Here is a 23561-nt window from a genome sequence, read left to right as displayed (position 1 = left end):
AGGCCTTTAATTATTTTGCTTGTTTCTGTACAAACTGCTACCATTGCTTAGTACTGTAGGTGTTCCTTGAACACCTTTGAAAATTAATGGGAAAGTGAGCTATAATCCTACCAACAAACAGTTGCATAGTGCCTATATAAACTGGAGTTACATTCCTCTGTTTTTTTGATACATCTGACAAGGCCTGAATAATTTTATTCCCTTGACATCAAGCATGTGGGCAAGACAATGGCTGAGCACTCATGGGGTGCCTGCAGTTCCATATAGTGCCTCACAAAAAAGCTATGGGTACCCAAAAGAAAGTATTTCCCTACATTCTAGAGAGCTAGAGAATAATATTTACCTTTTTGCAATTCAGGCTTATTTCCTAGTAACTGATTGTCATTTCTGAGCGCCTGTTCCCTCGTCGATTCCGATACCTGAGAGTGAAGGCTGATTGTGTCGTCATCGGATGGCTAAAAAGAGCAGTTTTAGAACATAATCTGCATATTCTGTTAGTCCACCAGCTAAAATCTGCATCATAAAACAATCTCCAGGAAAGAATGCTAACAGGTCTGTTACATTTTCCCAAAATTTCAGCATGGTTGTTTTGGCTGGCTGGCCTCTCACCTTTATATACTGTATTCCTCACACACTGAAACAAGTTGCTGAGAATACATTTTAATAGGTAAATCAATAGACAAATCAAGAAACTGATTTAAATTCTAACAACCAAATGACAAAGGATACATAAAATGCAGCAACAATTAAACAGAAGTACAGCAAAACACAATGAATAAGTGGTCCCCAACCTTTTTGGTACAGTGCCCCACAGGTCCAAATTTACTCAATATGGGGAACCAAACAATATTCATAAATCATTAAAACTGCAAATGCCTTACAGATCTCAGATTTCAAACAATGGCAACTGCCATGTCAGCAGGCCATTATCAGCCTACACCAGTTGCCTGATGGGTATGTGTCTGAGGAACCCTGGAATTGGAGGACCTTCCCCATTATGTCCTGCCAACTTTACTCAGTTTCCAGGGCCAAGTTTCTTGCAGCCATTCTAGCTAGGCTAGCCCTGCATCTTGAGTGGCAGATTAAATTATTCATCTTTTATCTGATGAGCATCATTATGTAACATATATGATGTCACTGTATACACTGGCAAGCCAAGAAGTTCCATGCGGAACTCTTGGCCTGAAGTTTAATGTGCTGCAATTTATACGATGCACTGATTTCAACAATTTTAACATTGTTTTTAATTCTGCTGAATTATCTTTTATTGCTGTATTACTGCCTCAGCAGTTGTTGTTTTGTTATATTGTTATGGCCTTTGGCCTCATACAATAAATTTTACCTACCTAACTACAAACGCCTGGGATCTATTTTCACAGACTTCCCAATTCAATTTTGGGTTAGTACCCACATTTGGAGAACACTGGTATGAATCAAATCAATCTTTACTTGTAAAATATGGATTCAGTGGCAGTTTAGCTGTAAGAATTATTATTTATATTATGTGAACAAAAATTAATAGTAATCTGTAATATCACTAATTATAGAACAAAACAGACACATTGATATTGCTGTGATTTATACTTTAAAAATTGCTGCAAAGAGATTTAGTTTACGGAATTAAAATGAAACAATTGAGAAATTACTTCCTCCCTTCCTATTCAAATCCCATTCGCCAAGACAATATAAATTTACAGGCTTAGGCTTCCAATTTCCCAGTCTTCGTGTTCTTTTCTCTCCTTTAACAGACACGACATTCTAAGGGCAATGAGCATATTCACTCCTTATTGAGGTAAGTTGGGGGGGGGGGCTTTTCTGCTTAGAGAGAATACAGGGCAACATGGGCAAATTTAGATTTTCAAGACTACCCTGAAGGCAGGGTTAGAAATGCTGGTACAGAATGGTGGGGTGGGAAGCCATCTACCTCCTTCTATCTCTTTGCTTCGGGCAGTTTAAAGAGAGCATACTTACTTCTGTAGTGGATAATCTTTTATCTCCATTATCACTACCAATTCCAGAGTCTGGGCCATGGTTTTTATTTGGATAAAAATCTTCCATACTGTAACAAAGAGGAACATTCTTATGACGCATCATTGCAAGTGAGATTTCAACCCAAATGATAAAGTCCTTTCCCTGTACGGGCAAGATGCTTCTTTGCAGAGATTTTTTATATAAACAACACAGACCCCATTAAGACGCTGCTGGGTGTTGAGAATAGATATGGAAAAGACCGATTATCTTGGCAGGCCTACACATTTATCAATTTCAGAGCCTTTAAAGGCCACCTAGATGGACATCATTGCACTTCTGAAATGAATACCCAGATAACAGGAAAATTTTATCCCAGCAGCCTTTTGTGCTTCGTTTTAGTCACAAAGTCACAACCAGAGTTCTTGGGGGGGGGGGGCTTATTTCACACCCTTGCATCTATTCAAAACACTGAAGGCTCAAAAACTTATAGACAAGTGTTCACCAGAAACCTATCAAAAAGAGTCTTTGTAAACATGCCCATAGGCATAGAACTAATTTTCCTAAGTGACAGTATACAAAATAGATATCTTACAAAACAAAAGACATGTCCGAATTATTAAAGGGTTGCCTGTTTGCCAAATGGTTCCAAAGCCTGTATATCCTTTAAGAGTCTATTGACGACCTGAGCATGCTCAGTATATCTCCTAGTGAGTAGAATATGCTTCAGCCACCAGGGAGAGAAGCTTATAGGGTTGGTTTTCCACATGTAAATTATACTTAAAGGAAACTCAGCAAGGCTATGTTTTGATCTTCCAATTTCTGACCAAGAGTCAAGACCACAGCCTTCCTATATGCCCTGCCAACTGCCCCAGAAGTCCTCTAAATACACAGCAACAGGCCTAGGAAGGGGGTTCAGAACCGCATCCTCAGAAACACATCAGCCACCCCAAGGAAATTTGTAAATTTTATTGTGGAACTTGCGCATGTACAGTTTGCTTCAGTTTTGCTTCAACTCCCCCCTACCACAATGTTACAACTGTACAACTACATTAGCATTGCTTTTTGCATTGTGATTGAATCCATGTGTATATGTGCTGGGCACCCTCAGTCGCTTACAGGGAAAAAAAAGAAATTGTAGACTGCAGCAAGCTGCATGCATGAAATAGTCCAGTGGGATTTTGGAAATTAACAAAAGAACAGCAGACCTCTAATGCCTCTGAAAGAAGACTAGATTATTTGGAAGCCTAAGCCCAGCTAGCATTTCAGATGGGAAGAGTTCTGTAAGCATTCCTAATTTACAAATGACCTTGTTAGATACAGCCCTAAAAACTCAGGATATTAAACATTTATTTGCTCTGGGATTGTCTTCTAACAGTACTTTAATGTTACAGAAATGGAAGCTGCTTTCCCTGAAAGCCTGCAGAGATATTAGTCACTCAATTGAGAAATAAAGAAATTGTTTGGGCATTAGGTGGAACATTTCCTGTTGAACAAAAAACTGATGTTGATACTGTTTCAGATTTACTACCTCTGTGGACGATAAATACTTTCAAAAATTTTGTTCAGCTCTCAGTAGATCTCACAGGTGTGAAAGGACTTGCCCAGGCAAGCCCACAGTTGAGCTGGGACACAAACCCAACCCTTCACCATTACTCTGTGTACAACCTTCTCATTATATATAGCATTTCAAGCCCTCTTTGCTGCTGCAATGATTACCCCACAGTCACCATTTGTCCTCCATTATACATACACTACTAATTATATTGTGAACATGTTGCTTTGCATTCTATGTTGTCTATCACAAATGTTACAAGGAAGAAGGAAGAGCTGCAAAGGAAGGACTGGCCGCTTGTTAAAAGTACAACAAGGTATGACAAGAGAAAGGGTAATGGTTAAAAGACTTTAAAAAGTATGAAATAGTTCCATGAATGGGCCCCCACATGATGATGAAACATTTTTTATCACCTCTGCCATATGCTTTAATTTACCACAGGAACAAATTTGCTAGAAGTATAAGGATACATGCCACAGCAACATCGAGACTGGATTACTGCAATGCACTGTACATTGGTCTCCCCACAAAATCAATTCGGAAATTCCAGCTGGTGCAGAATGCCACAGCTCCGTTATTATCAGGAGTTGGATGGAGCGCGCATATTACTCCCATCCTGCAGGCACTTCACTGGCTGCCCACCAGGCTTAATTTACGGTATTAGCTATCACATACAAAACCCTTCATGGCCTTGGACCCTCATATCTGCAAAACGTCCTCTCCACTATGCTCTGCCACAACAGCTTTGCTCATGGGAACGTGGTTTTCTGCAGGTGCCAACCAGCAAATGGGCAAAATCAACAACTGCCCATACACGTGCCTCATCTGCTGTGGCCCCCATCTTTTAAAACGGCCTGCCTGAGGAGGTCAGGCAGGATCCCACTCTCATAGCTTTCCACAAACTATGCAAACCTGAATTATTCAAGAGGGCTTTTCTACACAAGCAATAGACTTGCACAGTACTAAATGATTCACAAAGTTACTTAGAAAAATTGTTAGGGACTGTGGTCTATACTACTGTGTATAGCTTGTTGAAACTAGAATTCTACTATGGAATTTTGCATAATTTAATATGTTATGTTAAGACTTAGGCTTTGCTTCAGTTCTGTTTTTAGATTTCTGGTTCATTCTACAACCCTAATCCTATTGCATTGTTTATTTAATGTCTCATCCATCAACTGTATTGACTCTGTGTAATCCACCTTGAGTCCAAGAGAGAAAGGCAGACTATAAATAACGTAAATAAATAAATAAAATCAGGACTGTGGAAATAAAAAAGGGTGTCTGAGCAACAGTGGCAATAGAAAAACTGCATCCAAGGCCTGCAATAACCTAAATAATGACCCAGAACAGGACTTCACAAGTTTTACACACAAATGCTGAAAAAACAGGTTTACCTGTCTGTGAGGGGCTGAGAAGGGATTCTTTTACCCAGAGATGGCAAATCCAAGGAATCTGGCTTTTTATCTATTCTGAGGCATGCTTGAATGCTGAGGAATTTGAATATATGTACTTTGCCTTTTAAGCATATCTGTTCAGAAGCAGATGGGAGGAAATATTAACATAACCAGATAACGTATTTAAAAGATCATCTGTAACACAGCAGTTAGCTTAGACAAATTCCCATTGCCCAGATATGTATGCTACCCATGCTATGCCTGCAGGACAAAGGAAACAAGGCAGGTCATATTGATCTACTCCAGGGGTCGGCAAACTCATTAGTCAAAAGAGCCAAATATCAACAGTACAACGATTGAGATTTCTTTTGAGAGCCAAATTTCTTAAACTTAAACTATATAGGTAGGTACACTGTTTATCAACTTAATAAACTTTAATTAAAGTTTTAAGTCTTAATTAAACTATAGGTACACTGAATAAAACTTGATCTCATACTTAATATTTTTATTAAGTATGATAAAAATTAAAGTGATCTTATTTATTGATAAAAATTAAATTGTAAGTCCCTGCCATTTCCCCCTCCCCGTCTGGAGTCCTCGTCTGGAGGCCTGGTCTACCGCCATAAAAGCCTATTGGTAGACCTGGCCTCCGGCTGAGTCCCATTGGGAGGCCAGGTCTACCCATTGGCTTTCTTGGCAGTAGACCTGGCCTCCGGAGGCCCTTAGAAGCCAATTGGTAGACCTGGCCTCTGAAGGGGGACTTTTTCCCCTCCTCAAAGTCCAGGTCTACCGCCAAGAAAGCCAGTGGGTAGACATGGCCTCCCAATGGGACTCACCAGGAGGCCAGGTCTACCAAAGGAAGCCCGCCCCGCCCAACAGCTGATAGGCGGGGGGGGGGGCAGGAACCGCCGAGCCGCCCGCCCAGCAATAGTGCGGCGGGAGGGGAGGCTTTAGCCTCCCAACCATTGAGGGCAAGGGAAAGGGGGACCTGGCCATTCTCCACGGCGGGGGGGGGGGGGAGAGACAGCACGCCCGCTCGCCTGCTCTCTCGAGCTCTCAGGTGCACCGGCTCCGCAGCCCAGCTGCCGGCGCGAGAGCAGGGGCTCCGAACCAAGTTCGGAGAGCCGCACTCAACGGGCCAAAGAGCCGCATGCAGCTCGGGAGCCGCAGTTTGCAGACCCCTGATCTACTCCAATGGCCAGAGCAGCTGTTCGCTTTTTCTACACCTATACAATATGGATGAAGACATAAAACAGCATTGGACAGCTGCTCCTCATGTTAGATTACTCTACATCTTAGTGATGCATGTGTCACATTCATTTCAGAAGCTGAGCAACAGTTTACAATTTACAAAGGCAAGCATGAGACATGTTCCTTCCCTTCCAGCTACATCCCTACAAAGCAGATTAAAACCAACACTGAAAAGCAGCCAAATGCAAAGGGTGCTTTTGCAGATGGCTTTGGGCCAAGAGTGGTCTACTTCCTTAATGCGTAGGAAGTTGGCTGAATAAGCAATCTCACACACACCCTCTCCACTTCTGAACTGAAGAAAATCAAATGCTTTAACGAACCTGTGCTGGCGGTATCTGCATTGGATTGTTATCCAAAATCATTACTTGCAAATGGCGAAGCTTCCTGTAACAGACTGGTATCTCTGTGATTTTATTACAAGAGAAGTCTAGTTTTACCAAGGGAAGATCTCCTAATTCTGTTAGAAAGAACAAAAGATCAGGTTCTCAGACACTCAAAGACATTTACATTTTATCATGAACTGACAAGGAAGCTTGGAGAGGAAGCTTACCATCAGGTAGTATATGCAGATTATTTCTTCTTAAATTTAATTCTCTAAGTGACTGCAGCTTTCCTATTTGCTGCGGAAGGGCCTGGATTTCATTGCAACTAATATCCTATGTGAAAAGACAAGGAGTCAGAATGCCAAATAGCTTGCATGGGATTAAGAAGTAGCCACAAGAAAATGGCCCAGAAAACCAAGTCAGAGCATGATGAGGATGCTAATTCAAGGCAAAAATTTTCACACTGAAGTCATTTATTCAATACTCCAACAGATGACAGCACGCTGCTGACATGGTATTTCACTGGAATTGTGGGAAGCAAGTGGATACAAAGTAGGCTCCTTTATGAATCTTAAGTGTCAAAGAGATAGAATATTGCTGTCAAGTTAATTTAGAGGATTTTGAAACAGTCTTGTCTTAAAAGTGTTAAGTGTCAAAAAAAAAAACCTGTCCCTTCCAGAGGAATACATTCCACATGACAAATGACCTCACAGATTCTCTAAGGGAGACTTTAGTGTGTCAGTGATAAGCTACCTGAGAATTAATTATTACTTCTACCCATGGGTCAACATAGTTCTCATTGCAAGATCAAACTAGAACTAAATCTTCAAAATTTACAGCATATTGTTTTGCTCTTAAGTTGCTAGTTACAGCAAAAGTTGATGCAAAACAGGTGCCCTTTAAAAATTGAAATGAAGCTCCCACCCTTCACTACTACCAACGTATTCAAGTACAGGGATGGAGGTTCACTCTAGGATACTGAAACACACAGCCTAAATTGTAAGCCTTCTCAATTAATTGATATTGGGCTTCCTACTAAATGAAAAGGTTAAGAAATTAACTCTAAAAACTAAGCGGAGAGATGGACACTTACCAATTCCATTAAGTCTCGCAACTTCCCAATTTCTTCAGGAACGGACACAAGCTTATTATTGCTGACAACTAAAACCTTAAGTGGCAGATCAAACAGGTATTTTGGCAAGGTTGATAAAAGATTTCGACTAAAAAGATGAAAGAAATGATGTGGTTAATAATAATATCTAATAAACTATCAATTTTAACACAGGGAACAGTTAGCAGCTCCACAATGCCTCAGAGAGCTGCTTCACACAGGATGGTTTTTCCTGAATATGCGGCTCTGGAACAGCAAAAAAAAACAAAAAAAAAAAACACATGGCCACTATTGTGTACGATAATCCAATACTCATTTGCCAGTTGGTACATGTAAAGCTATGACATTTGCATGTAACTAAAAACTTTTCCGTCAGTATTGCAGTATTACAATCATTATTCATAAGCATGCAAGATCAGCACAGCTCTTTCAGCATTAATTAATTCCCAAATGCTGAAACTGACCAAACTTTTACCTTCACATGTGAATCATCATCATCTGAAACAGGATTAGCAGAAATAAAATTAGACATTGGCAACATCTGATTACAGACTGGAAAACTGAAGCCCTGATGAGCTGGAATGTCTTAACAATTACCGGTAGTTTAGATGGCTGAAAAAGATTACCGACCTGATATTCAGATATGTTAGCATCTGCAGATTTTTGATTGCTTCAGGGATCAATTTGATGCAGTTGTGATACAAGTTCAGTGTCTCAAGTGGTGCAAACTGCCACACATCAGGAGGAATTTCAGCAAATCTGTTCTTGGAAAGGTCTAAAAGGGAGAAAAATACTAAGGGTCAGTATTCTACTAAAGTGAAAAGATGTACAAGAAATGTGCTACCCTTACAGTATGACCAAAGCTTTAGTGTAATTGTTCGCATATTTGATGTTGTAAAGTAATGCTACATCAAACATTTAGCATTGCGGATGGGTGGAAATGTGAATTCGCCTTTGTTTCTTTGGAATTTTGAAAAGGGAGGTCCTCTCCACAAACTTTTAGAACTATCAACCAGGCAGGAAAGCCTCCTAGAGCTGGCTTTCTGAGACTCTGGTCTAAGAGGAGCTGCTTCTTCTTCACACCTACCCATCTTTCTCAGCAGCCACAGAGTGATATAATATTTAAAAAACTATTCTGTCCTGATTAAACAAAGTCACCCTCCTTAAAATCCCTGTATTCTATCTCCTTCCCCAATGGAAACGTATGTGTAATTTTATTTGCTCACCTTCATGTACCATTACCTATTGCTCTGCTTCACCTCAACCCCTTAATTAACCCAGCCTATCCCTTTCTTCTGCCAAGGCTGAAATCTAGGGCCTAAACTAGACATGACAGTGTACTTGTGGCTGCCACAAAGATAAAGCTGCCATTTTTAAATAATTTTAAAATGCCGTGAGGGTCAGATCCCATAGTGCAGCAGGCTGAGGCACTCTTGTTACCCCCCCCCCATACACACCCCTTATCGAGTTCTGAAATGGCTGCAACTCCCACCGTGGCTGTTTCAGCACTTGAAAAGGCATAGGAGTGAACAAGAATGCTGTGCTGCAGGCCCAATCAGGATCAGGCCCTTGTGGTATCTTTAAAATAGCAGAGTAATCCTCGTGGCAGCCATAAGGACACCATCATGTCTACTTTGGCCCTTAGACTGCAAACTGGTTGGGACTTCGATTGTTAGCTAGTTCTTTGTCTTTTAAAAATGCAGTCCTAAACCAGGCTACAACCTTCAAAGCCAACTAACTTTAATGGATTTAGGAGGTTACAACACTGGTAAGGACGGCACTGATTCTGTAAAGCTGCATGCACTGTATTAAATATAGCACTGTACTAATCAACATTATGTAGATATTCTGCTGCAACTGCTGGCTTAAAATATCTGATACATGTATAAGTGATAAAAGAATAGTACTGTGGCAACTTAAAAATTACAGATGCACATTGGAACCCTACACAGAGTTACTACAGCCCAAGATCTTTGGAATCAATGGGCTTAATCCAGAGATGCCCTGCATAAAATCGCACCATTATAATGCCATAAGCTTTCATGAGCACCCTTTATCAGATGCAGGCACCAATGAAGCTAGGCTATAAAATGCCCACATTGTCTATGAAGATAAAATCAGCAGTGTACAGCCTTTCAAAAAATTTACTGAAAGCAATTTGTAGACATTTTTCTACCAAGTCTTCTAATTAATAAATCCTTTCAAATAAACAACAAAGAGAACCAGTTACTGGATCAGGCATCACTAACACTAAATTTTAGTTTTAAAAAAAATTACATCTTTGGTTCCATCCATCTTTTTGTGCTGTCACATGAACAAATGTGAACAAAAGCAAACCCCAAACGCTGATTAATACTTCCCAAGGCTACAGTGTTTCCTTCCCTGTCTGCAGAATATTGCTATTACTTCATTCTACCAGAAAAAAAGGAAGCTGAACAGAAAAATCAGTACTTTTCTGTCTCACATACCAAAAAGACATTGCCCTGCTTAGAGTTAGAAAGACTATCTGCAAGAGACCATATCATGGAATCGGAAACACAGTATAATAATCCACTACTTAATGCAAAAACCATTGACTTACAGGAAGGCATTAAAAAGTGGCAAGTCCATAAGCACAGCCCCTATGATGGCAGGAAAGCAAATTTAATAGGGAAAAAGTTAAATACATGAAAAACCCCAGTGTAGAATTTCTGTACTACAGTTACAACTAAACAAAGCCCCTGGGCTTGTTCACTACCCCAAGCACAGCAATATTTTCAGTATCCAGAACTTCTCATATTGGTAGCATTTCAAAAGACAAAACTTAGGACATAACTAACAAATGTAAGAGATCCATGATCAGTTCATCCCATGTCTTTAACTTCATCTTTAAAACAGCCAGGGAAAGGAACCACAATGTAGATCAGAACCATGGCACAGGGGAAGGGGGAGGGGAAATAATACTTTGCCCCTTTCTGGTTCAAGGAGACACATGAACACATGAAGCTGACTTATACTGAACCAGACTTTTGTCAATGTCAGTATTGTCTACTCAGACCGGCGGCAGCTCTCTAGGGTCTCAAGTGGAGGTCTTTCACATCACCTACTTGCCTAGTCCCTTTAACTGGTAATGCCGAGGACTGAACCTGTGTGTCAAGCAGATGCTCTACCACTGAGCCACAGCCCCTTCTAACCAGGAAATGGCACAAAAGAAAAGGGCCCACTGTCCCATGGATCCAGGTCAAATTAATCCCCTGACTGCTTTTAAATAAAATAAAATGAATGGAGTTGGGAGATTTGATCACAAATAGCCCATGTCTTTTCTATCACCTCAAGCATCCTCAAGATGCTTGGAAGCCAAACCACAATAATAATCAGCAGGTACAATGTACAAAGTTTAGGAAAGGTCTAAGAGGCCAGCATAGTTAATGAGCAGTCAAGAAAGCTATGAAAGGCAAAAAGGCTTTTTAAAAAGTGGCGATACAGAGCACAAACATTGGCAACACAAAGAGTTGACAATAAGAATTTGAAAAACATATTGCAAGGAACAAGGCAATGAAAAACAATTTAATTAAGGAGGAGTAAATCAGCTAGGGAGGTGACATGATTGCTGGATAACAAAGTTGAGGAGGAATGCTTTAGCAATCTACTGAGGAAGGTATTGGATAGATACCTATTTTTGAACCAATGTATTTGGGGTGTGTGTGTGTGAGAAGAAGTGAGAAGAAACAATATTCTCAGGCTGACAAAGCAACACGTCTGCATATACAGAGGGCAAACACCCAAGAGAACATCAGGTATTCAAATATTAAACGGATGATCTTGCAATAAATATGCAACTTGTCACTAAGACTAGTTTCCTCACAGGAAGAGTAGAAGGTACCTGACCTAACTCTGACATTTAAAAGGGAAACCAGGGATTTGCAGACTCATTAGGTCTAGCGGAATTTGTTGGAAACATCATTAAAGCCAGAATTACTGAAAAGCAGAGGAAAAAGCAGTACAGCTCGTACAAAGAAAAATTTACCCTCGCCAACCCTTTGGAGTCTTTAGAAGTCAACATGGTACAAGAGGACAAATTCTCTTGTAGATCAGTAGACTAAAGAACAGGAAACAGATCAAAGGAGTAAACAGTTCTTGTAAAAAAGGATGTTGTGAGAATATGGAGGAGACACTAGAAAGAAAGGCAGTGTATAAATGAAGAAAATAAATAAATGGAAGGCAGCATGCATGAGGTCCCACAAAGACCTGTACTGGTGCCTTTTAACATATTAATATAAAGGAGAGAGGTGAGAGATGTTGTCACATTTGAATATGACGCCAAATTACTTAAAATGGCAAGAACAGACTGTAAAGAGCTCAAAAGGGAGGGAAATCACATACATTGAAGAGGTCTGATTTGTCAATGACAAGCCAGAAATGGTTTCTTGGGGTCATGACGTATATAGTTCAAGGAAACTGGCAGATTAGTGTACAGTGGCAGTAAGAAGCAAATTCCAAACTAAGAAATTAGAAGATTGCCAGAACCAGTAATGCCTTATGTAAACCTATGGTGCAGTTACATTTGGAAAACTAGACACCATCACTCCATCCTCAAAAAGGTTATCATAGGCTACAACAGCTACAGAAGAGGCCAACCAAAGCAACCAAAAACTTGGTAGCTTTCCCTACGAGGAAAGGCTAAGGAAAGGGTCTTCAACAAATAGTTCACGAGCTACCTGCTGCTTGCCACCAGTTGCTGCAGAATAGCTTGAGCATACTATAAAAGACTGAGGAAAAGATCTCGGACAGATCTGATCTAGGATTCTTTTTAAAGGGTTTATTTCCATACCATTTTTCTCTGTGCTGCTGCACTGATAGCTTCTTTCCTGGTGCTCTTCCTAGTGCATGTTCTAGGAGAGAACAAAACTGGATAACAAGCCAAGGGGTAGGGAGAGTAGTTCTCATTAAAGAATAGGTTGGTATCCCCTTGGCTAAAGCATCTTAGACTTCTGCTGTTGTTTAGGGAAAAACACAGGGAGGGGCACAACAGAGGTTTATAAGATTATACAGAGGAAAAGCAAAGAATTCCACTTCTCTCGCATTATACTCTAATGTCATCAAAACACTGGCAGATTTAGGACAGACAAAGAAGAACTACTTCCTATTTCAGCTTTCTTTGAAATTATAAGTCTTTTTTAGATTCACATGCTTTTTCTTCCACCCTCTCATTTAAGGATATCTGCTTTAAAGGTAGTAAAAAAGCAAATGGTTTTTCCACATTTCAACATAAATCAGTACATAAAGATTACAAAACAATAATCCATGCATATCCAATCCATTCTACATAGCCTATCTCAGAGATTGTATCTTGAAGGAGAATCAGAGATCAGAGAATATTTCAAGGCACAATTTAATACAAATCAGGTGGGAAAGCATTTACAAAAACACTTAACACAGTAAAATAAGCAGACCCACACAATGGACTAAATATGTAAGGTGGCTCTTTGATTACTCTAAAAGGGGAAATAGACAAATTCATGGAGAACAGGTTAAGAAATGGCCTTATTCAGAGCATTAACAATACGGGAGGCCATTCCATGAATATCCTACTTGTAGACTTCTCAGAAGCATCTGACTCACTACTGATGAAACAGATGGGTTTTTGCTGTGATCCAGCAAGGGTCTTTGCAAGTTTATTTAAAACATTTCTGTGTCACCTTTCCACCCAATTCTGAGTCCCCAAGGTGGCAAACATTAAAACATTTCAATATTTCAAAGTTGGAGACACTATATTTAAAATAAGAGCATTGCAGGTGGAAAACATAAGAGCAGCCCAGCAGGCTCAGAGCAATGGTTAATTGTAGTCCAGCATTTGTTCTCACACAGTGCCCTACCAGTTCCTCTGGAGGTGCAGTAACAGGGCTTAGAGGCCAAGGCCTTCCCCTGATATTGCCTTCTGGCACTGATATTCAGAGGTTTACTGCCTCTGAATGTGGAGGCTCCCTTTAGTCACAAGGGCTAGTAGCCACTGATAGATTAGGCAGATTAATGGAGGATAGGTCTCACTTTCCACATTGTTGCCCACTCACCCAATTTGTGGGGATCCTTCTGGAGCTCTTCACAGTTGGCTTTGGCTTTCACCATCCCAAATAATTATGTCTCATCTGCAAATTTGGCTAGTATACTGCTCACCCGTTAAATGATGTTGAGAGGGTTGGTTCTATTTGATCAACTGCTTGATGATATGCCAATAAAGGTATTGAAATTGATTACTGCTCACCCCCAGTTCCAGATCATTTATGAACAAATTAAAGAGCCCCAGGCCTAATACCAATCCTTGTGGGACCCCACTGCTTACTTCCCTCTATTCCTACTCTCTACTTCTTGTTGTTGAACACATTTTTAATCCATAAGACGACCCTTCCTCTTATCCCTGCTAACTTACTCAGGAGTCTTTGGTGAGGTACTTTGAAAAAAGTCATTTGAAAGTCCAAGTACATAATGTCTACCGAGTCATCATTATCTGAATACATGTTCACTTTCTCAAAGAATTCCAAAAGACTGATGACATAGGACTTCCCTTTGCAGAAGCCATGCTGATTTTTTCTCAGCAGGCTTTGTTCCTCTATGTGCCTAATAATTTTATCTTTGATTAGTTTCTACTAATTTGCCTACGACAGACGTTAGGCTAACTGACCTGTAATTTCAAGGTTCCCCTTGGGACCTTTTTAAAAAAAATCAGTGTAATATTTGCTCTTCTCCAGTCTTCTGGTACAGTGACTAATTTTAGTGACAAATTACATATATGGGTTAGTAGATCAGCCACCTCATACCTGAGCTCCCGAAGAACTTGTGGGTGTATTCCTTCAGGACTTGATGAGTTATTGGTTTTTATTTCCCCAATTGATCTAGAACTTCATCTCATGTCACCTCAATTTTTTTTTTTTGGGGGGGGGTGATACTAGCAACTAAGCCATATTATGCCAGACAGGTATTTACAAAATATTGTACAGGTTGTACCGAAACAATTATGAGATAATAATCATGCTACACTACAGAAAGCTTCATTCAGTTTTTCTGCACTAAATGTTAAGCCTCTTGACAGAACATGAAGGTTAACCCAAGGACATGGGACAAATACTGCACAAATACTGCTTAATATTCACAGATATTTGCTGTAATGCCATATATTACTAAGTTTTCTTCTCCATGACAAACCAAATGCAGGATTTCCGAAGAACATTCTAAAGAGAGGTAAGTATACTCACACCATCTGCTATGTATGACATTAAAGTGGGACAAATGGATTGTAGAAGCGTTTAGTCCTGCAATCTCCTGGAGTTTTCGCTTTAGTCCAGCAATCTCCTGGAGTTATGAATCCCTCAGGCACAGTGGCTCCATTCCAACTCAGTTCTTTCCTTTCCACTCTCTTGAGGGGGAAACCTAATTTGGCCTTCCCCCTAAAATCCAGACTCCACAGCTGAAGACACTGCATCAAAATCATAATCCCTTCAACACAGGGGCACTTCTGGACGCAATAATAAAAAATTATCTTAAAGCACTGAAATCTCCTGAAGGCCAAAGTACCCATGCAAATAAAACCTGGCATTACTCATTATAAGGACAGTGCTGAAGCTTGTGTGCACCTGAACAGCCTTTAGGGACCCCGTGTAGGCTTGGGAGCTCTGGCACTAGTTTATGAATTTTATAAACAAGCATCCAGGAAACAGTGTTTCATCCACCTACATCTCTTTTCTTCATCACCACACATCCTTAATACACACACAAAACAGCAAGTGCACATCTGACATCCATGTACTACAACCTCTATGTTTACAATATAGTCCTATAGCTTTACATGGCAGAATAATTGCTGCACATCAGTGAGGAGATGTATTTGGATGCAAAGTGACTTGAATTTCCTGGCATATGCCTAAAATAGGAATTATGTCAAAGATGTTCTTGCACATCTTGAGTTGAATTAGGTGAAGTGGCCTCTCATTCAAGCTGCCAAGTTCAAGATTTTATTCCTTTGCATGTTGCCTAAGCCACAAATCACCAGGATTAGGCTCAGAAATCCATTTAAGCTTAAAATGCAGGAACTGAAAAGCAGCAAGAAATTATCTAGTAGTATTACCGGTAATATAACTAGATTTAAGTATGCACTAAACAATTATACACAAGGAAAGCTGTTCTGCCTTCAATGGTAGAGTTAAAAGTCTGCAATGAAAAACTTGCATGCTTTGTTCCAAATGAGTAACATTAAATAAATATCAACTGATGTTTACAACTTATTCCAATTCTGAACTATAATATAATTCCTTGAAAAGTATTTAAATTGCCTCATTAGGCACAAAGATTGATTTAAAGTGCCTCTCTTAAAGGAAGGAAAGAGTTAATGAACTGGTATAAACAGTGGCCCACAGTTAAGCAGGAGCACAACCGCAACTTTTCCTCTTATAGTAAACAATATTACCATCCCATGATAGATTCACTTCCAATAAAAGAACACAGGGAAGGAGGTAGACCAAGGTTTCTCCCATCTCTCTGAAATAAGGATTTTGGCTGGTTTAAAAGTCTGGCAAAGCATCTACTGTGATGCAATGAACGTTGAGATCTGTTCATAATGCCCTAAAATGTTGTGAGTTGTATATGCAGTTCTTGACAGGCTGGGAAGGAGGAAAGTGTGTGTGTCAGAAGTAGAGCAACAGACAGAACACACACTAGGAATGACATTTTTCTGACTGAACCGGAGGATGTGACCAAGAGGACATACTGGAGAGGCCAAGGAGAGGAAAACAGAACAGGTCAGGAGCTTTGGAAAAGAAGGTCAAATTAGGAGGGGTTATGCTGGATAGATAAGGATTTATGTAGTGAAGTAGTTAGAAAAAGAAGATGTCATTAATGAGATTTTTTATTGTTGTGTCTTTTGTCAATTTGCCTCCTACTGATACATATTTTTCCAATTTTGGACTGGAGGTTGAGATAACTGACGGAATATTCCGAACTCTGTGATTCTTATAATAAAGCTTATTCTTGTTTATATTATAAACAGTGTGTCTCAACTGTTCTTTAAGATTAATGGTTTCAGAGACAACACTCACACTAGTAGTGCTGTAAAATTTGCAGTAATTTCAAAGCCATGGAGGGAAATATGGTTCTCTCCCACTTTTTGGAGAATTAAATATATGCAATTCTTACTTTCCTATCAAACCTAAGCATCTTTTTCTGATTTAACAACATAAAATGAACCCTTTATTAATTAGTTAGCATACAGAACTATACAATTTGACATATTTATGGACTTCAAAATTACACATTTATCTATAAGAAAAAGTGCAAGTATACCCAGTACTGAACAGCTGCAAACTGTTGCACCCTATGATACCATAGCACATGTATTTTTAATTTTTACCATCTGAAAGGTTGGGGGGGGGGGAACTGAAGGTAGAAAACAAATTCCATAGTAAATAAGACCCTCATAGAGTCACAATAAGTAGGACAACCAATATGTTTGGAAATTAAGCTAAACTTTGTAAATATTAAAAACCCTGAACTCTTGAACAATGTTTTATCATTAAGCACATTACAGAATATTGTTTCCCAAATAATTTACATTTAAATACAAATTCTTGAAAATGTTTATGTCTACAACATCTTTTTTTTCCCAGTTCCATCTAAAATTTCCCAATAGAAACACTATGAAAAACCTCAGGCAGCTTCATGCTGTACATTTGGAATGAATGAAATGCTTGTAAGACAAGGTTTTTCCAATTCAAAGAGAGAAAATATTTCATAGGATTTTAAAGCGTTTCCTCAACCCCACCCCCCCCACTCCCGGCCACATCTCTACATGCTAACTGGGTTTGTTTGTTAATTGAAAATGGGGATTTAAATGAGTGAGGATCAAAGGTGATCCTAGTGGCAGTATAGTGGTAGAATGGTACCGAGGGAGGCCCGGAAACAGACTGCACCTTAGGTTCAAGAGATCTGAGAAGGTACAGATCTGTTATATAAAATGATGTAAAGAAATGTGCTGCCGTGACCTGGATGACCCAGGCTAGCCTGATCTCATCAGATCTCAGAAGATAAGCAGAGTCAGCCCTGGTTAGTATTTGGATGGAAGACTACCAAGGAATACCAGGGTTGCTGTGCAGAGGAAGGCACTGACAAACCACCTCTGGTAGTCTCTTGCCATGAAAACCCCAAAAGGGGTCGCCATAAGTTGGCTGCGACTTGAAGGCACTTTACACACACACAAAGAAATGTGGTACAAAAATAAGAGAGTAAGGGAAGGGGCCATTCAAGTCACATGTACCTTTTAAGTTTCAAATCTGCATATGACCAAAATATCAATATAGGTGAATTTTTCGGGATGCTAAAGAAAGTGTATAGTTTAACTTAGTGAAGGTTAACATTAGCAATCATTAAGAACATTTTTAAAGTTTTTCTTTAACAATCTGGAATATAAAATATTCTTTATTACTATCATACCAGAGTCAGCGAAGGTACAAATCCTACTAATACTAGAGAAACGCCTGACCAAAGACATAATCACTGACTTTAAACTGAATAACAGTGCTTCAGTTGTCTGTGGTTTTACAAAGCAGAAGGAAGAGACATCTTTCTGGAAAGAGCTGCAGCGCAGTAGTAGAGGACATGCCTTGCATGCAGCAAGTTGCAGGTTCAGTCCCTGATCATTCCAGTTAAGATAATCACTGGTAGCAGAGATGGTATCAGATCCCTGGTGCTGGAACAGACCAGTCCATCAAAGTAAACAATACAGAGGTAGATGGGCCCATGGTCTGACTCTGCATAAGACAGTTTCACATGTTTAAGCTTGCTTTCCAATATATCAAGTCACAAATTGGTAAGCAAACTCTGAAGTTCCTCAGATCTCTTTATGAGGCTTGATGTCAAACACAAAAGGAGGGGGATGTCAAAATAAACTACAACAGCCTTCAGACAGTGCACAAGAAGTTTTATGCAGACTCATCTGAGACACTGAAAAAATGGCGAAGCCTCCCTTGGACATTATAAAAGCCACAGTAATTTTGATTGCTCTAGTGCCAACTAAAGCATATGAGTCCCATATAAGGCAGAGAGTAGTCATAAAGATAATCATGGCAGTCTGGGGAACTGAAGCACTTGCTCTCTGATTTGTGTTATCTTGGTTGCCATTTCTGCATTTTAAGTGGACCAACACAGATCTCAGTATCCCACAAGCAGTTAACCAATGCTCAATTCAATATACCGTGTTTCCCCGAAAATAAGACACTGACTTATATTTATTTTTCCTCAAGAAGACACACTATGGCTTATTTTCAGGGGATGTCTTATTCCGAGGGAATCAGAACTGTCCTCCCTCTCGGCTCCCGTTCTCCCCTTACCACCCCCTTTCGGTCCCGCCCCCAGAGGCCCAGGCGCGCTGGTTGCCGGGCCTTTGAAGTGGCCGCGGGAGACTGCATCTGCTCAGCTGGGCTCCTCCTGTCTTCCCCGCCCCCAGAGGCCCGGGCGCGCTGGTTGCAGAGCCTTTGAAGCGGCTGCGGGAGACCGCCTCTGCTGAGCTGGGCTCCTCCTGGTCTTTTCCACCCCAGCCCCGGGCGCGCTGGTTGCCGGGCCTTTGAAGCAGCCACGGGAGACTGCATCTGCTCAGCTGGGCTCCTCCTGGTCTTCTCCACACCAGCCCCGGGGTGCCTTATTTTCAGGGTATGGCTTATATTAAGCAAATGCTTAGAAATGCTGCTACGGCTTATTTTATGGGTATGTCTTATTTTCGGGGAAACACGGCACTGGCTAAATGCCAAGTTAAAATACCACATTTGCTTAAGCCTAGGAATGTGACCTGGCAATTCTTCTCAGATCTATGACACTGTTCTATTACAGACTTGTTTATGATCTTGGACAAGATACCAAACAGCAGAGGCAGACAAAAGCAAGGGGCAGCTGATGTGATATTTTAAACACAGCCCAAATGGCCAATGTTGTGCTTGTCTGATGCCTTCATAGCAAGCCCTTTTAAAAGAAATAAGGAAAAAACAAGACTACAGCAGCTTGCATACCTGAAGCCTATTTCTTCACTCTTCCAAAGAGAGAGGTTCTGGCAATTAGCCCAATGCATCTCTTTGCTTAGCTCAGTATACAAGTCCTGCTCAAGACTATACAAAAGACTAATTGTACCCAACAAGGAATGACAGACACATGCCATCAAAGTAAATTGGCCATCATTTCCTAAACATGACATTTTAATTGTAAACAATTATAACTCACTTGGTTCTAAACAAAGGATAGTTGGCTGATTAAGAGTACGGGGTTTCTGTTGCAAAGAAAGTGTAAAAGCTGTGGTAGGGGAACAAGCAGCTAAATCATTCTGCTTTACGCATGGTGTACATAGTGTTCTCATTCTGAATTAGCGTTCATAGTTATATGTATATATGAAGAGACAGGATAGCAAATTAAGGCTATTTTCCTCCTGCTTATTCTTCAGTTGGTATCTATTATTTTTAATTAACTACATGTTTTCTGCAGGGGGAAACCAGATACAAAATCACAACTATTCTAGAAAACAAGCTTCTAAATGTATGCTTTGTATTCATCTTGCACTGCCCCATTCCTAAAGAATAAGAAGGGCTCACCTCTGAAGTCTCCATCGATTTCTTTCTTCTTCTGGCTTATCTGCCCTGAACCAGAACAGCAGAATCTTGAAGAGTGATCCATTACAGATGCTTATACACAAACAGAGGACATGGTAGCTGGTTTGCAACATCTGTTATTTTCACAGTATTCAACCAGAGGGTCAGAGGATAATATTAATTCATTTCTGCAGAAGGAAATTTATCTTTTTGTTGCTAAGGAATGCAGCTTGTTTCTATATAATCATGAAGAAGGGGGGGTTGGAACGAGCATGCATGTACCATGTCAGTAAAACAACTACCGTTTTTTTCTATCTATAACACGCACTTTTTTCCTCCTCAAAAGTGAGGGGAAATGTCTGTGCATCCTCCCAGCTGGGATGCGGACGGGGCGCACAGAGCCGGCTGGGCTCGCTGGAACAGCAAGCTGGCTTTCCCCGCCCGCCTCGCATCGTTCCAGCGCGCCCAGCTGGCTCTGTGCGCCCCAGGCTCGCTGGAACGATGCGAGCTGGCTTTCCCCGCCCGCCTCCCAGCTGGGAGGCGGGCGGGGCGCACAGAGCCGGCTTGTGTCGTTCCAGTGCGAGCCGGCTTTCCCCGCCCCGATGGCCAGCTGGGGGGGGCGTGTTATGGTCAGGTGCGTGCTATGGAGCGAAAAATACGGTAATCTTTGGGAAAGAAGGGTCTGGCTTATTTTTTTCTTTGTTTGGTAAGGTTTATTCCTTTTTTTTTTCTTCCTGTTAATCTTTCATCTATTCTATGTAATACACCTTGAGTCTCAGTGAGAAAGGCAGACTATAAAAATGTAAATAAATAAAAATCAAAGTCTGGCTATAGTCAATGGTAGAGGGCACATACAACCAAACACCAAGAAAGTTTGGTCTTACAAGTATATTTGAAGCCATTTTTCCAGTGTCTAGAGTTCACATCCAAAATATTGCCATGTGATCTTTGGGCTCCTCCGGATCTGTCATGGTGGGCTCCTCTGTGCTGCTTCTTTACACTGCTCTGAGTGCCAAACCACATTTTTCACACTACTACCTTTCCCCCCTTGAAAAAATACTTTCACAAGCCTTTGTAATAAGATACTGCCCATCTACAGGAACCTGTTTGGTTTTGCTGGGTTTGAGGTGTTGCCTCCTTGCTTCCGACGTTCATGTGACTGGATGTTCTTTTAATCCAGTACAAGCAAGCATGATGGCCAGCACATGCAAAATACCATACATAAGTTGATTTACAGCCACAGTCACAAAAGGTTGATGAGAAATTATACCTGAGGGCCTCAAGGGGTCGGTGATGGATTAAGTTCTATTTGCACAGACCCCGAATTGAAATACCTAACTTCAAAACTCAAAGCAGCATGACAAACCTGATCATGAGCTGCAGGAAATCTCCTTAATAGGCAAAGGCACCAGAAAACGAAGCAGCCTGGGATGTCTATCCTCACAATTCCTCTCTAATGAGTACTGCATTAATATCTCAACCAAAAAACAACAACTTTAAATAGGAAAAGTATGCTTTGGCTTTGTGGAAAGTGTAGGGAGCGGGGCAGTGAAGCAACATTTCCAGCCCTTCTGTTTTACTAGTTCTGAGCAAATGCAAATAAATCATGTCTCCAAGGGACTTTTGCCTTAATTGTCCATAAAGAGGAAGTAAAAGAAGAAGCCAGCTACAAGTCTGGCTAAAAGCAGAACTGATTTCTATTTAGGAGAAACATCTAACAGTATAAAATAGAATAAAGTGTCTTGGTGGCTTTGCTGGACTGGATTGGACATGAAAAAATAAGTACAGAAAATGGAAAGTCAACTATGACAAAGATTACTATGCAAAACCTACACTAAAATGGTGAATTAAGGAAGCCAATTTGAAGCTCACAATCTATCAATAAGAAATTAATCTAAAAGGTGAAACTAGATTTTCTTCGTATTTTCTGTAAAGGCCAACACAGCCACAATGAAACACTTTTAATAGAAAGAGGAGACAGGAAGACATATACGCTAAGGAAACACGGTAAACCCCCAAGGTTGAACAAAGTAGAAAAAACTGCTTCTAGGTTCAAACATGTTCTGGAGGGGAACTCTCCGTACTGTCTCACAGTCAGGTTCAAAGTCATACACCATGAGGTGCGGCAGTGGCTGTCCCCCCCAAACACACTTGCATTCCCTGCTGCCCATCTGCTTGCTTTGAGTCCTCCCACCACCCACATTTCTGCCTGCACATGCTGCCAGGACAACTGGGGGAAGGGTGTGCAGAAGGTGAACAGAAGCAATGCTCCCAGTTGCATGCACTGCCCAGCACAGTCAGGGAAAGTGGGTGTGTGATAACTAGGAAGAGTGGAAAATGAGTGGATGGGGGAAGGATGAATGGGTGGGCAGTGAGGAAGGAGAATGCAGGAAGGTAGATAGGGAAGTGCGAGTGGGGCACAGTGGTAGGCAGAAGAGGGGAAGGAACCACCCAAGACCCATCCAAACTTGAAACTAACCCTGGCCACAATACTCTCTGATATACACACAAGGTAGCTTTCCAGGACAAGGGGGTGAAACAGATCCTTCCAACACTATTATTCTGTACAGGTTTGATTAATCTTTCCTAACTGGGGGCACTCAAGGAAAGTTTTCTTCTCTAGATAGAATTCCAAAGACCAAGTGCCACAATGTTCTCCTCCCACATACCTTCCCCACACAAATGCCTCACAGCTCACCTCCATTATAATGTGTGGTAAAAGATGGCAAAGGGAATACTTATGCAAAACAAGCTATGTTATGGGTAAGCATATGTGACAACACAAAAATGCTCCATTTAAATATCTAAGGCAGTGAACCCCACATGGAACCTGGGACACTATGACAACTGCCAATGTGTTTTTCGGTTGCTCCCTGAGGCTTGAAAGTAAAATCCAAAAGGTACTGAATGAAAGAGAAAAAAGGGACCTTCAAGTTATCAGCTGACACATTAGCAAAATGCTGAGCTCTTAGTTAGGTGTATCAAAGCTGTGCACCCTTGGTTATGTCATAAACACATGCATATTACTGTTCTCCTTTTTCTTTCCATACTGAAACCAAACCATCTCCTCCCCACAGCAAAGAGCCAACTCTGACTTTCCTCCACCTTCTCAGTATAAGAGGTATTTCAGAAAAGCACAGGAAGCATCACCTCTGCATCTGCAGGGAACAGCTATTCGGAAGAACCTGCTTGTATCATAGGAGAACATTTGGCCTGGAACCTTCCAATGTTGCATGAAGCCTCCCAACATTTAGCTATTAACCCTTACCCTACCTTTCCATAGCAGCTATTTTGTGACTGGCTACCCCTCTGTAGCAGTCTTTTTGTGGTGATATCCACTTTTTTGCCATCAAGTGATAGCCA

At 40.8% G+C, this 23561-nt stretch overlaps 1 protein-coding gene across 1 annotated transcript in view; it reads right to left on the bottom strand.

Moving 5' to 3' along the window:
* The window catches only part of LRCH2 (leucine rich repeats and calponin homology domain containing 2), a 47612-nt gene that overhangs the window by 18920 nt on the left and 5131 nt on the right, over nucleotides 1-23561 (bottom strand). Inside the window, exons 2-8 of the mRNA XM_056859012.1 lie at nucleotides 8236-8380; nucleotides 7588-7714; nucleotides 6722-6827; nucleotides 6492-6628; nucleotides 4921-5054; nucleotides 1972-2059; nucleotides 344-455 (exon numbers count right to left, since the gene is read on the bottom strand). Of these exons, the coding sequence (XP_056714990.1) occupies nucleotides 344-455; nucleotides 1972-2059; nucleotides 4921-5054; nucleotides 6492-6628; nucleotides 6722-6827; nucleotides 7588-7714; nucleotides 8236-8380 (849 nt within the window). The remainder of the gene's footprint in view (nucleotides 1-343; nucleotides 456-1971; nucleotides 2060-4920; nucleotides 5055-6491; nucleotides 6629-6721; nucleotides 6828-7587; nucleotides 7715-8235; nucleotides 8381-23561) is intronic.

This window comes from Euleptes europaea, chromosome 13 (assembly GCF_029931775.1).
Source record: "Euleptes europaea isolate rEulEur1 chromosome 13, rEulEur1.hap1, whole genome shotgun sequence".
Taxonomy (NCBI): Eukaryota; Metazoa; Chordata; class Lepidosauria; order Squamata; family Sphaerodactylidae; genus Euleptes; species Euleptes europaea.
This window is presented reverse-complemented; position numbering and strand designations above follow the sequence as displayed.